General features: G+C 40.3%; 1 protein-coding gene across 1 annotated transcript; it reads right to left on the bottom strand.

Moving 5' to 3' along the window:
- Positions 1-381: 381 nt before the first annotated feature.
- Positions 382-12179, bottom strand: LOC308336408 (patched domain-containing protein 3-like; the record flags this gene model as incomplete). Its single annotated transcript, XM_080793772.1, has 7 exons — positions 382-413; positions 8135-8805; positions 9031-9691; positions 10533-10678; positions 11245-11372; positions 11481-11508; positions 11896-12179. The coding sequence occupies 7 exons, from the start codon at positions 12177-12179 to the stop codon at positions 382-384; spliced, it is 1950 nt and encodes a 649-aa protein (XP_080649898.1).
- Between the last annotated feature and the right edge of the window lie 1892 nt (positions 12180-14071).

Raw genomic sequence — 14071 nt, 5'->3', positions numbered from 1 at the left:
TCATGCCAATAAAGCCCTTTGAATTGAATTGTGTGTGTGTGTGTGTGTGTGTGTGTGTGTGTGTGTGTGTGTGTGTGTGTGTGTGTGTGTGTGTGTGTGTGCGTCACACAAGGGGCAGCTTTGTTCCATTGAAATGCATACATTCAACAACTCTTGGCCTACTTGTTATATAGTTATTGTGCAGGAACAAGTCTACAGTTTATTAACAATTTAGGCGCAATATATGGGCCCCTTTGGTTTCTGCAAGCGTTGTGACGCATTAGGAGCTTGCATCTGCTATTTTCACTAGTTTGGGTCCTGGGGTGACATCAAACTTCTCTTTTTTTTGTCTTGAGATAAAAGGTTTAGGAACCAGTGTACTATAGGATGCCAGGTGACAGGTCAACACTTGAACCTGGCATCTGCAGTTCTAACTGCAATGGGGAGTCTGAGAGTCAGACATCCTCATTTACATCATAATGGTGGAGATTTTAAATGCCCGTTGTGAATGCATGTCCTTTAGCTGACTTTGTTTGAGTTTCTGTGCTGAACGTCTGTGCTAAAAATGAGATATTGAGATCATTCACCAAGAATCACCATACGACAGCTAGGGAATGTATACTTGCTATTCTTGGATAATTTTTCTAAATTCTAAATTGAATCTTTTTCGTGTCAAAACAAAAACAGAATCGTGTCATATAGGTCATGTCTCAACTAGACACAGGATCCTAGGCCCCAATTAGAGTCACCAGTCACCAGTCAAATCTGATTCAAATCAGATTTATTTCTCAAATCTGATCTTTTGGCCCAACCGTTCACACTGCAGTTGCAAGTGACCAGATCACTTGCAGATCTGTCACAGATCTGTGTGTTCAGACTGGCAGCCAAATCCAGCCTGAATCAGATCTGTGCCACATCCAGATTGGAATCCGATTCCCGGAAATTGCACCACCCCGTAGTACTAAGTAGGCCTATATAGTACAATAAAATAATAAGAGTTTTTCACTCTCCTTTACACACAACCAGAGAAATAGACAACACTCCGTGGTGATATATGGCCTTAAATGGCCCTTTCTCCAGGACTGCAGGAAATAACTAAAGCAGGAACATGGCATCTGGTTGTGTTCCCAGCAGGAGGTGCTAATAGCATGTCAGTAGATTTTCTTAAAACAGACTTAACCAATTTACATTTATAGAAATGTCATGCAGCTATCACAAAGAACACACAGGCCTAGTGCTCTATATACTGACTGAGCTACCCAGACCCGGTGAGAAAAACAATCGGGATCAGTCCCAAAAAACCTGATCGGAGCATCTCTAGTTACTGCCCTTTATGCCGGCTGGCAAACCTGACAAACCTTCTGACCTACACGTAATCTGTTTCCAGGTAAGCATAAATGATGAGGGGTGTAAAATAATAATCGAGTGCTACGTTGCCATCACCAGTAGTTAATCATTGATGTTTCCTTGTTTCTTCCAGTAAGTTGTCTAGTCAACATGATGTGATTGCAAATCATTTAAATAGTTTCTTTATAAATTATGTTGAGGAGCTGGCTCAAAGCTTCTCAACTAGAACTTGTGATCCAATTAAGGATGACAGGCCCATTTTCAGGTTGGTTGATAGCTTTGTCCCTGTCAAATAAATAAATAAAAGTATCATAGCCATGTTGTATAATAGATTAGCATAGACGGTAAACTGTTAACGTCAACCGCATTTCACAAAGCACTACGTAGTGCTTTGTGAAATGCGGTTGAGTTGAGTTCTGCTTCACTCTGTAGAAAAAGTCCTTTTGCACACCTACTGAAATAGACAGGTGCGTAGGAGCAATGAACTTGAGAAGAACAAAAAAAGGGTCCCGCAGACACCGTCTTCACTAACAAGCAGGGGTCTTCAACAGGGGGTCCTCAGAGTTACTACGGTGGGTTACTCTGAGGATTAGCCAAAAATAGCAAAGCTTGTAGATTTCAGCAAAGGGGTGTTTGGTGTAGCGGGGACAAAAGTCTGAAAATACATACAAAAGGAGTATGTGTAATCAAACAAACCAAAATATGAATTTAGACAACACTGCATGATGACAGTGCTGTCAAACAAATCTATGAAGCTACCTCTCTCTCTCTCTCTCTCTCTCTCCCCTCCCCCCTCTCTCTCTCTTTCTCTCTCTCTCAGGGGCCCTTGGGCCTGCAAAACATTGAAGACCCCTGACTTTAATACAGAAACATATTAATTAAGATCCAACTTTTCAGTTGATTCATCTCTTCATCAGACATTATGCCTGATGAAGGTTGTATCTTCATACATTGTATCTCCTCTACAATGTGCTTCGTATAAGATAGGAATTACAGGAACATAACATACAAGAGATAACAAATAAGTAAAATATAAATAAAACCAACTGAATGTGTAAAACATACAAAGAGATAAGCTATTGAAAGGCATAAATTGACATAAAGGTATGTTTTCAGATGTGATTTAACATAATTAGCTCGCTATAGGCTGCATCTCTAGTTACTGCCCTTTATGCCGGCTGGCAAACCTGACAAACCTTCTGACCTACACGTAATCTGTTTCCAGGTAAGCATAAATGATGAGGGGTGTAAAATAATAATCGAGTGCTACGTTGCCATCACCAGTAGTTAATCATTGATGTTTCCTTGTTTCTTCCAGTAAGTTGTCTAGTCAACATGATGTGATTGCAAATCATTTAAATAGTTTCTTTATAAATGATGTTGAGGAGCTGGCTCAAAGCTTCTCAACTAGAACTTGTGATCCAATTAAGGATGACAGGCCCATTTTCAGGTTGGTTGAGATTACCGAAGTGGTAAAGATTATAAGGTCATTAAGAGACTCAAAAGCAAAGGATTTTTGTAATATGGACACAACCTTTCTAAAAACACACAAGGACGCCCTAATCTGTCCTATAGCTCATTTGATAAATCTATCAATCAAACAATGCATTTTTCCAAGTACATGGAAAACGGCTATTGTAACACCCGTCTTTAAGGTGTAAAGTCAGAGTTAGACTTGGGTGGCATAGTGGGCGCAGTATTTCTGGATCTCAAAAAGGCTGACACTGTACACCATCAGGCAGTGGCGTGCACAGACATTTAGAGGGGCAGGTGCTCAAGTGAAAAAAAGGGCACCTTGTGCAGCGCATTTTGGGGGCGGGAACCGATTTTGGTGCTCTAGCTATTGAAAATAGCAGATCTACAAGCTCATAGCGCACCACAGAGTGGCGCGCTACGTGCTTGTAGGTCTGCTATTTATTTTTTTATCGAAGAAGCACTGACAGAAACATAGCTTTAGATTGTGGGGGCCTAAATAATATAGTAGAAGCATTTTTTATCAAGATTTGATCAATGTCACCATGGTCTACACAAATTAAGGAAAAAAACGTAAGACTAAACGTAAATAAGACTACACTTTGTCTTGCTTTTATCTGTATTGTTACTATTGTACTGTGTTTTTGTATGGAAGTAGTGTTGGGTGCTTGCACATATGCACACATGGCATCAACGTGTTTTGTGCAGGCACACTACACTTTGTCTTTCTTTTATCATTCATTTTTTAAGAGCCTGCCTAGGGACTACAGATGAAATTTAGCTTCGGCTAACTCTGGCCCATTTACATTGATGTGAAAACTGACATGTTGATTAATGAGCTTTGTCCCTGTCAAATAAATAAATAAAAGTATCATAGCCATGTTGTATAATAGATTAGCATAGACGGTAAACTGTTAACGTCAACCGCATTTCACAAAGCACTACGTAGTGCTTTGTGAAATGCGGTTGAGTTGAGTTCTGCTTCACTCTGTAGAAAAAGTCCTTTTGCACACCTACTGAAATAGACAGGTGCGTAGGAGCAATGAACTTAAGAACAAAAAAAGGGTCCTGCAGACACCGTCTTCACTAACAAGCAGGGGTCTTCAACAGGGGGTCCTCAGAGTTACTACGGTGGGTTACTCTGAGGATTAGCCAAAAATAGCAAAGCTTGTAGATTGGCTATTTTCAGCAAAGGGGTGTTTGGTGTAGCGGGGACAAAAGTCTGAAAATACATACAAAAGGAGTATGTGTAATCAAACAAACCAAAATATGAATTTAGACAACACTGCATGATGACAGTGCTGTCAAACAAATCTATGAAGCTACCTCTCTCTCTCTCTCTCTCTCTCTCCTCCCCCCTCTCTCTCTCTCTCTCTCTCTCTCTCTCTCTCTCTCAGGGGCCCTTGGGCCTGCAAAACATTGAAGACCCCTGACTTTAATACAGAAACATATTAATTAAGATCCAACTTTTCAGTTGATTCATCTCTTCATCAGAGATTATGCCTGATGAAGGTTGTATCTTCATACATTGTATCTCCTCTACAATGTGCTTCGTATAAGATAGGAATTACAGGAACATAACATACAAGAGATAACAAATAAGTAAAATATAAATAAAACCAACTGAATGTGTAAAACATACAAAGAGATAAGCTATTGAAAGGCATAAATTGACATAAAGGTATGTTTTCAGATGCGATTTAACATAATTAGCTCGCTATAGGCTGCATCTCTAGTTACTGCCCTTTATGCCGGCTGGCAAACCTGACAAACCTTCTGACCTACACGTAATCTGTTTCCAGGTAAGCATAAATGATGAGGGGTGTAAAATAATAATCGAGTGCTACGTTGCCATCACCAGTAGTTAATCATTGATGTTTCCTTGTTTCTTCCAGTAAGTTGTCTAGTATCATAGCCATGTTGTATAATAGATTCATAGACGGTAAACTGTTAATAGTTTACTGTCAACCACATTTCACAAAGCACTACGTAGTGCTTTGTGAAATGCAGTTGAGTTGAGTTCTGCTTCACTCAGTAGAAAAAGTCCTTTTGCACACCTACTGAAATAGACAGGTGCGTAGGAGCAATGAACTTGAGAAGAACAAAAAAAGGGGGGGACTGGGGGGAGTCCTTGTCCCGCAGACACCGTCTTCACTAACAAGCAGGGGTCTTCAACAGGGGGTCCTCAGAGTTACTACGGTGGGTAACTCTGAGGACGCCCCCCAAAGATTTTGGGGGGTTCCATATCTTTGTGTGATGGGAACTTCAATCCTAGCATCCCTATTCTCAGGGATCATTAGCCAAAAATAGCAGAGCTTGTAGATTGGCTATTTTCAGCAAAGGGGCGTTTGGTGTAGCGGGGACAAAAGTCTGAAAATACATACAAAAGGAGTATGTGTAATCAAATAAACCAAAATATGAATTTAGACAACACTGCATGATGACAGTGCTGTCAAACAAATCTATGAAGCTACGTATGAAATCTATGGAAAAAAAAGTTATATGTAGTGGGGGTCCCTGCTTTCTCTCTCTCTCTCTCTCTCTCAGCTAAGGGTTCCTTGGGCCTGCAAAACATTGAAGACCCCTGACTTTAATACAGCAACATATTAATTAAGATCCAACTTTTCAGTCGCTTCATCTCTTCATCAGACATTATGCCTGATGAAGGTTGTATCTTCATACATTGTATCTCCTCTACATTGAGCTTCGTATAAGATAGGAATTACAGGAACATAACAAACAAGAGATAACAAATAAGTAAAACATAAATAAAACCAACTGAATGTGTTAAACATACAAAGAGATAAGCTATTGAAAGGCATAAATTGACATAAAGGTATGTTTTCAGATGTGATTTAACATAATTAGCTCGCTATAGGCAGACCTTTCTAAAGCTCCGTCGGCTGATGGCACTTCGGTATCCGAGGTGCTCAGATTCATAAGAATATCTAAATAGAAGGCTTTAAAAGTAATCAGTAAAATATTAAATTAAATTCTGAAATTCACAGGCAACCACTGAAGAGAATCAAGGATGGGTGCAATATGGACAGATTAACAGTTAATTTGCGCCATAGAGATGGGACAGGATGAAGTTGTTTTTATTGACGTCAGTGTGACATATCATTAGAAATTAAACTTATTAAAGTTGATCTTTTGAAATATGTTCTTTCACATATCACTATCAGGATGTAATGATCATTAGACTCAAAGCAATAACCCCACCCCTCACCTCCAAATTCCCTCCCCATTCAGAGTTCAGTTTGAATGAATGTAGTATTGTGTGGAGGACACAATTTGCATACACACGTGAGAGGACTTATATAATTTAATTGACTATATTTTAAAAGAATATTATATTGCCTATAGTGCCTTGTATTTTCACTGAGAACTACAACTCCCATGAGTTATCATTCAATTTGAAATGTTTGACATAGGTGTGATCAATCATCCAATCAAGTGAACATATATTCTGTCCTATGTCACTTTTTGATTATGCCTGAAGGTCAGTAGACCGAAAGCTTGCTAAATAAATACATTGATTGTGCGCAGATCTGAGTGTGCGGAGCTTCCCTATATTTTTTCTCATGTTCCCTTTGTGGCTCCAGCACCTCTCTTAAGTTTTTTCAGCGGATGAGCGGTGGTTCTTTTTCCATTTTTAAAAGAATACTATATTAAAAAGAATCTTCTCTCAATGCCAGCGTGCCAGTGATTCTCCCCTGTACTAATGTAGGCATGTGCCCCCATGCCTAAAGTTGCCCAGCCCTGAGATACCATATTATTCACCTTAAGTGTAACTATATTGATCTTGCTGGATACACGTTATAAGTTTACATATAAGTTCAAAGAATTAACTCATGTTACAATATGTGCAGGCTATAGCCACCCATGAATGTCACAACATGAATCTGTAAAGAAATGCCAAACTGACTTTATTTAGATTTTGACTTTATTTTTCAATCATGGAAATAGTTAAAAAGAAAAAAAGAAAACTGCAACTACCGGTACAAATATTTACACGCATCTTAACAGAAAACAAGCAACAAAGTTGCTTATAATAAGAAGACATGGCAACACCAATTCCCAGCATAGTGGGAGACGTCATGAGCTAGAGACCTACCGATATTATATTGGCCTTTATTTGACCTGACTGATGTTAGTGACACTAAACAAGTAAATTAAGGTATAGGCCTATGTGAAATCTGTAAAATCTGCAACACTATTTTACACAAGTGAAAGTCCCTGCTTCATCTCTCTCTACTCAGCGAAGGGCCTTGTCCTTGGCCTGGAAAATGCTGATGACCTCTGCCCTATAGGGCTAATGGAAATATTCCTGAACATACAGTAACTGATGTGCACATATGGATCTGTCTTTTGTTTACATGATCTAAGGATATAAGCTGTATACTCTGTATGGGGCAATGCGTTTGTAAAAGGACCTATAATGATCACATTGTTTAACTTTGTTCAGCACAGATCCCAATGCTCTACGCAGTGGTTCCCAAACTGTGGTGCGTGCACCCCTTGTGGTGCGCGAGCGCTGTCTAGGGGGTGCGTGACATAAAATCCCTAATGGTGGTGCTATGGTTTTATTTTAAATATATTAACATATTATGCCAATATATGGCAAGTAATGCAGCATATAGCCTATGCTGAATATATTATGCCATATTCAGGTTCATATACGGTATGTGCATATATGTGGATAAAAAGGAAATGTATGTCTCTAGATAGCTTGTGCCATTTATATTTCCATGTGGGGGCGTGCATCAGCTAGGTCGGGAGGTAACAGGCGGTGCATGCAGGCCAAAAAGGTTTGGGAACAGTCTATTCACTGAATGAGCTACATTTCACATGCTCATAAGGCCATTTATACACACAGTGGTTTGGGACCCTTCTTTGCATATTACTTCAAAAGATTTAAAACACTTTCGATGAAAAGTTAAAATTTTTCTCTTCTTTTTTGATTAAAAATAATTCTAACATTCCAAGTATTTCATAAATAAAATAAAATAATAATAATCTTATAATATAGATATTTTTTCAAGTGAACATTTTTAACTTAAATCTTTATTTCTGAAACATCATATTTTAAGATGGGGCAGCCATAATACATATCATTTTAGCAGTCCTTGACGTGAAAAAGTAGCACCACTGAAATACTGTAGCAACATACGTTTTTCAGAAAACTGCTAGCATTTAGAAGACTTCAGGCCTCAGGTCTTAATGGGTCAAGGACCGTCACCACTATTGTTGGACTGCAGTTGGACCTGAGAAGTCTTACGGTGAAACTGTACGCCATTAGTGTTTGTATTTGAATGATTTGAGATTTTTGTACAACACATTCCAAATAAGGTCAGAAAAACTGGTAAGAAAACGAGGCCGTGGACCGCCGCGAAAAGTATGACCAAGAACATGATCTTGAAGAAAGTTCTGAAAAGGTAGCTCTTGGCGGCAGCAAGCACCACTACTCCGAGAATGGTAGACATGGCGCCTTGAATGATAGGATAACCCAGATTCACGACTGCCTCCGTGGCCTTTTCGTTCGCCGTGGGCTTTGAGCTCGAGACAAAAGCGTACGAAATGTGAGCGGTGAAATCCACGGAGAATCCAATACATATAACGAGATTAATCATAGACACAGAGTCCAAAGTGATGCCCCATAGTGCCATGAAGCCGGCCACCCCCACGATGATAGACGCGACAGCAAAGGTGACCCACAGAGAACAAATGGGATTGGGAATTAGACACAGCGAGACCACCAGCATGGCGAGAGCGGCTACAACAATATTCTGGATGGTATTGGTGACGATAACGGCATACTGGTCGAAGTAAATGAAGGCTGGGTGATAAACCACAAGAGAGCCCGGACAAATGTCTGACTGAGCCATCTCCCTGATTTTAATCAACAGATTCTTCTCGTCCACGGGCGTTCTGATATTTATCGTCTGGATGAACATTCGAGACGCGTAGATGATGTTCTCTGCAACTGAAAAGTTAACGTCTTGTCTGAAAAAATATGTACTGGGTGATGCGTTGAAAAATTGTGGTAAATGATTAATAAAGATACTTTTGTTATTCAGATTTAAGCCCGCGAATGCTCCATATACCAGGTATGCCTGAAGCCAGGACACGGTCAGTTCTGGGTCAACTCGTGGTTCATTTTCAAAGGTCAAATTTCCAAAGCTTTGCAGACAAGCATCTAGTTGATCACGGCTGCTCTGAACCCAATACATGAACTCTGGATCTGTCACAACAACCATAACACGAGGACCATAGTCAGAAAAATAGTCTTCATTATCGTAATATTTACCCACATAGGAGTCATCAGGCGCTAAATTCTTTAGCTCTATGCCCTCTTTCATGTTTATGCAACCATAAATACCTGTGGCCAAATATCCGACGTACAACAAAATCACAATCAACTTGGTCCACGTGTTTGTCAGGAATGGCCCGTAATAATTCTTAAGAAAGATCGTGACCAGCATTGGTTTCTCAGTTCCAGTGACTGGATCGTACACTCCGCCTACATAACAAAGGTCAGCACACGGGACTTCCAAATCTGGAGGGTCTGGAAATGGGACTTTCTGACAAGAATACCAGGTCCTATTGGCCCCTTCTCGTCTTCCGTTCAGGGCTAAGAAGGCGCCGAAGAAGGCTAGGTTGTACAGGTAGCAGAATATCACGGCCGTGCCGGTGTACATACAGAACGACTGCACAGAACGAAAGGGGGTTAGGAGACCGATGTAGAAGGCAAGGAGATCTGTCAGAGTAGTGATGGTGATGGAGACGGCTGCCTCTTTGTAGGTGGCCGCCATGCGGTCTGCTACACTATGGTCCACTTGAGTCTGCTGCCAGGTGTTTATCATGATGAACATGTCATCCACTCCAATTCCTATTGAGACAAATATTAGCAAAGGAGGTAGAATGTGAGATATAAATGTCATGTACTCATTAAGACCTGAGGCTGATTCTGTGTGTTCTCCGAGAACTAAATAAAGGTTGAAATGAAATGAAAAACCTGAGGCTGATTCTAAAAACAAATCTAAATCGTAACAGTTTTCTGAAAAACGTTTGTTGCTTGCTATATCGAAATAGTACCTTTAATCTATCTTAAAAGACGACGATAATACTGCATACGTTTTCCTGATGTGATACACGGATAATACGGTCAGAATCAGCTTTTGTTGCGCTTTTATGTGCTAAAAGAGTGACTTTGATTGCTGTATCCCCATTACAATGGAAGTCAATGAGACCCTATTTTTATTTCTTAATTTACTATTAAACTGCACAACAAAGCGAAATAATTCATGGAATGGACTAGTTTGATCATAACAAGGTAAGAAAACACCCCAAACCTCTAGAAAAGTGGTCTTTAATGAATAATTTAAAAATTTGTCCAATATGTATGGTAGACTCGGTAGAGTACACTACAGTATGTTAATACAATATAACTTACAATTGGGGTGGTTGTATTTTGACAAAACTATCAAAAAACTGATAACTGAAATGCCATGCCACATACTGTATTTGTTATTTGTGGACCTTGTGACTATCAAACATTATTGTAGCTACAATGCTACATGGAGCTCTGACATAAACTAGCTTTGACATTAGAGTCACAACGTCTCATTGACATTGATGCATTGATGACGTTATTGAATTAAAATGGGATGGAACAGGAAAATAACTGAATAGAGAGAGACATTCATTCCAATAGCGTTAGTGTAGCCTACCAAGAATCAGGAAGGGAGCCATCCCTACAGTCGTGGCAAAAGGCATTCCACAGTACAGCAACAAGCCAAAACTGGACAAAACTGCCAACCCGGTCGAGAGGACCCCGGCCAAAGCAACCCACACTTTGTTTCTCACACCGTCCAACCTAGAGACAAGGAGACAGAAATTGCCTGTTTGCTCATTATTTGTGTGCGTGTGCGTGCGTGCGTGCGTGCTGCTGTCTGGCATGCAGAAACAATGGGAAAAAAAACATGTTTTCCAACACTGCCTCATCAAAGTTGCTATGGCGACTGTATACATTGTCAGATACTTGTATGTGTCCTTATATTATCATCACTTTACCCAAATACAGCTCAAGTGGAGTTTGGAGGTTTTTGACCATTAATGGGGGGGGGGGGGTTAGTTGGTTTGACAGTTTGAGGATCCAATGGAGTTAGGAGGTTTAGTCAGAAGAGCCTTTTAAAACTTTTCATTGGTTCAATATTTCTAAAACCCACAGATGTAAAGGGTGTTCAATAGCACTGATTTATTAAAATAAGACATTTAAAAAGTTGAAAAACTGAGATAGTTGGTTCCTGCCCGACAGCAGGCAGCAATATATTGGTGTACTGTATTTTAGACATTGCTTATTTCAAATGTGGATGTGCCATTGTGAAACAATATATGAAAGAACATGAGCTGAAGGCTGAAGCTTAGAGTCATTTGTCTTACCTCATGCAAGACCAGATTGAGAAATTAATAGCCAGGGCATAAGTTCCGGAGAATAATCCCATGATGGAGTCAGAATTGCGATCAAACTCCTCTTCTCTCGACAGGGAAGTGTAATAGGACACATCCACCTGAAGATATTAAACACTTGGTTATGCTTTTGTTTGTAAAACTCTAAAATAATAAATGCAATGCACTAGGGAAAGTAAATACATATAGGGCACATTGCTTAGTCTTACCTCTTTCACTTGTATTTCTGATACGGTGCTGATGAATTTATGCAACCATTGGTTATTCAGTGATGCGTTGTTGTTCTCCTTCAGAAAATAAAAAAGCCTAATTGCGTGTGCACTCTTTATTTGATCCGTTCCAGCAATCAGTTCCACGCCACCAATCTCAGAACCGAGGAAAGTATTGTCATTCATGGGGTAATGAATTGGGGTAATGTCAGACTCAGAACTGTTCACAACACTGAAGATGGAATTTGACATGCACTCTCCTCTGGCCACAGCACAGAGGCTTCTAAACGTCTGCTTATCTACTTCCATTTCTAAAATCTGGTTGTTAATTCCAATAATTTCGCTAAATGGTTCAACGGCAAGGATATCTGCAGTCGATGTAAAAATGAGCGATCCGTAAGTTCCCTCAGTATACAGCCTCTGACGAGAGAAATCGAGCTCGTCGTGCGGAAAGTTGGTCTTGACGACCAGCCTCTCGTCTTTGGCCTGACCATTCACGGGCGTAAACTGGTATTCGATACCTGTAGCCTGGCTCTCCATCTCTCCGAGAAAGTAAAAACCCCCACCGAGTGCCACAGATAAAACTAAAGGAATGATTAAAAACCACCAAAGATAGTTCCCGACGCATCTTCCAAAACTCTCAAAAACCCTGGCTATGGGTTTTTCAATGCAGTCTGTGTGACAGTGACATCCCGCCATTAATATAGTATAGTATAGTTATTGTATAGTTATAATCCCTTCTCTCCCGATGAGCACAGCTGTCTTTGGTCACCGAGGAGGAAATAACAATCCTCTCAACACGAGATACATGAATCTACATAAACACTTCCCATAAGTGCAATTCTCGTTAACCATTAACTAGTTACTAGGCGTCGTTTATTACGGTACAGCAGCAAGTAGGCAAGACAGTACAGGGATTGTCCAGACACATTTTGAATACAGTATTTACGACAGCTCAGTGAGCACAGGATGGCACTGGCCATGGTTGGAGCACCAGATACAATTCTCAGTCAATCCTAAAACATGTCGTCTCTGTTGGTGGAAACCTCAAAAATAAAGTTTGTCCAAAACTGTTACTTTTCAGGATTCAAATTCAAGCCATTTTTCAAGCTTGTAGATGTGCTACTTTTGGTGCTTTTGTGTGACGCCGTACTGTGATCTGATCACGTAGGCCGTGGGGTGTTAATTTACAAAAAACGAACAAAAAAGAAAACGCAAAATGTAAGAGGTTTCAGTGCGACTAGGTGCTCGCATTTGCTACAAAAATTATCACTGTGCGAGTTGTAAAATGTAATTTGTACCACAGATTTGACCATCCAATCGTGATAAAGACAAGGCTCTACAGCAAGTGCACATTCTATAGTCACGGTTCTAGATACCTAAATGTATATTTCTGAACGGCGGTGTCGTTTGCCAAAAAGAGCAGAGCTACAAGCTAACAACGTGTCGAGGCTCAATGTGGCGTTCATTTGAAGATCTGTCCCCTTTGCTCCCACTGCCCCACCCCTCCCTGTGTTGCTGCTCAGTTCTCTTCCCTGTCAGCAGAGGAGCCAACGCAGCAGGATAGCATGGTAGCACAGAAGACAGAAGGAGTTGCTAGGACCCGACACGTTGAATACTAAAGTTATTTAGAAAGTTTGTAATGTTAAAACATCACTTGATATAACTTTTAACCAAACGTGGGTGAAACAGCGTGCAGCCGTGCATGCTGTTTCACGAGTTTGAAAGAGTGCACGTGCACACGCACATGGAGTGGACGGATTGATTGATATACCAAAACAACCCTTGCTTAGCACCTCTCTTACAAAAGCGTGTGCGCAGTGCAATACGAATGACCGACCTGGCTGGATATATTAGTCAGTGGCTAGCTCAGGTCCATAGCTCTAAATGCAACGCATTAGACTAGACTAGAGCTATGGACCAGAGCTAGTCAGTGGCCTGCATAACGAGCAACGGAAAAAAGGCAAAGATCCCCCCACCACGCCGAGGTGTAGCCTATATGTCCGATGTTCTGTCTGAACTGAAGCAGTCAAAGCCAAGGAGAATGTTACAATACTAATTCACCATCGAGGAGCTTCTGCACTAAATGTCACACCCACATGACAGAACAGCAAGATAAAAACGGATAGTCTGTCCATCCATTCATAAAATGAATTGATTATCTATCTATCTATCTGCAATTCTGCATACAAAACTAATAGTCTATCAGTATAAAACCAAATTGATTATACATTATATAAAACAAACCAGATGAATATCAATATTGTGATCATTTCTGAAAATATATTGTGATATAATATTTTGCCATATTGCCCGCCCCTACCTCATACTGTATCACTTTATTAAAGAAAAATCACACCTGTGTGAAGTGAGGGGCACTCTTATCATTATACATCATGAATCATCTCATACTGGCCAATCAGAATGCCTGTTGCCCAATTTCTCCGTTCATTGTCAGTGGCAAATATTGAGACGTGTGGGGACTAAAGCTGTATATAGGAGGGGCTAGCACCCCTCAAAAATAATAATAGTAATTTGATAACTTTTCATCGTGCTCCTAAAATAATGTGTGTGCTACTAGACTTAGTAGC

Source organism: Protomyctophum bolini, assembly GCF_963924005.1.
Source record: "Protomyctophum bolini genome assembly, chromosome: 21".
Taxonomy (NCBI): Eukaryota; Metazoa; Chordata; class Actinopteri; order Myctophiformes; family Myctophidae; genus Protomyctophum; species Protomyctophum bolini.
This window is presented reverse-complemented; position numbering and strand designations above follow the sequence as displayed.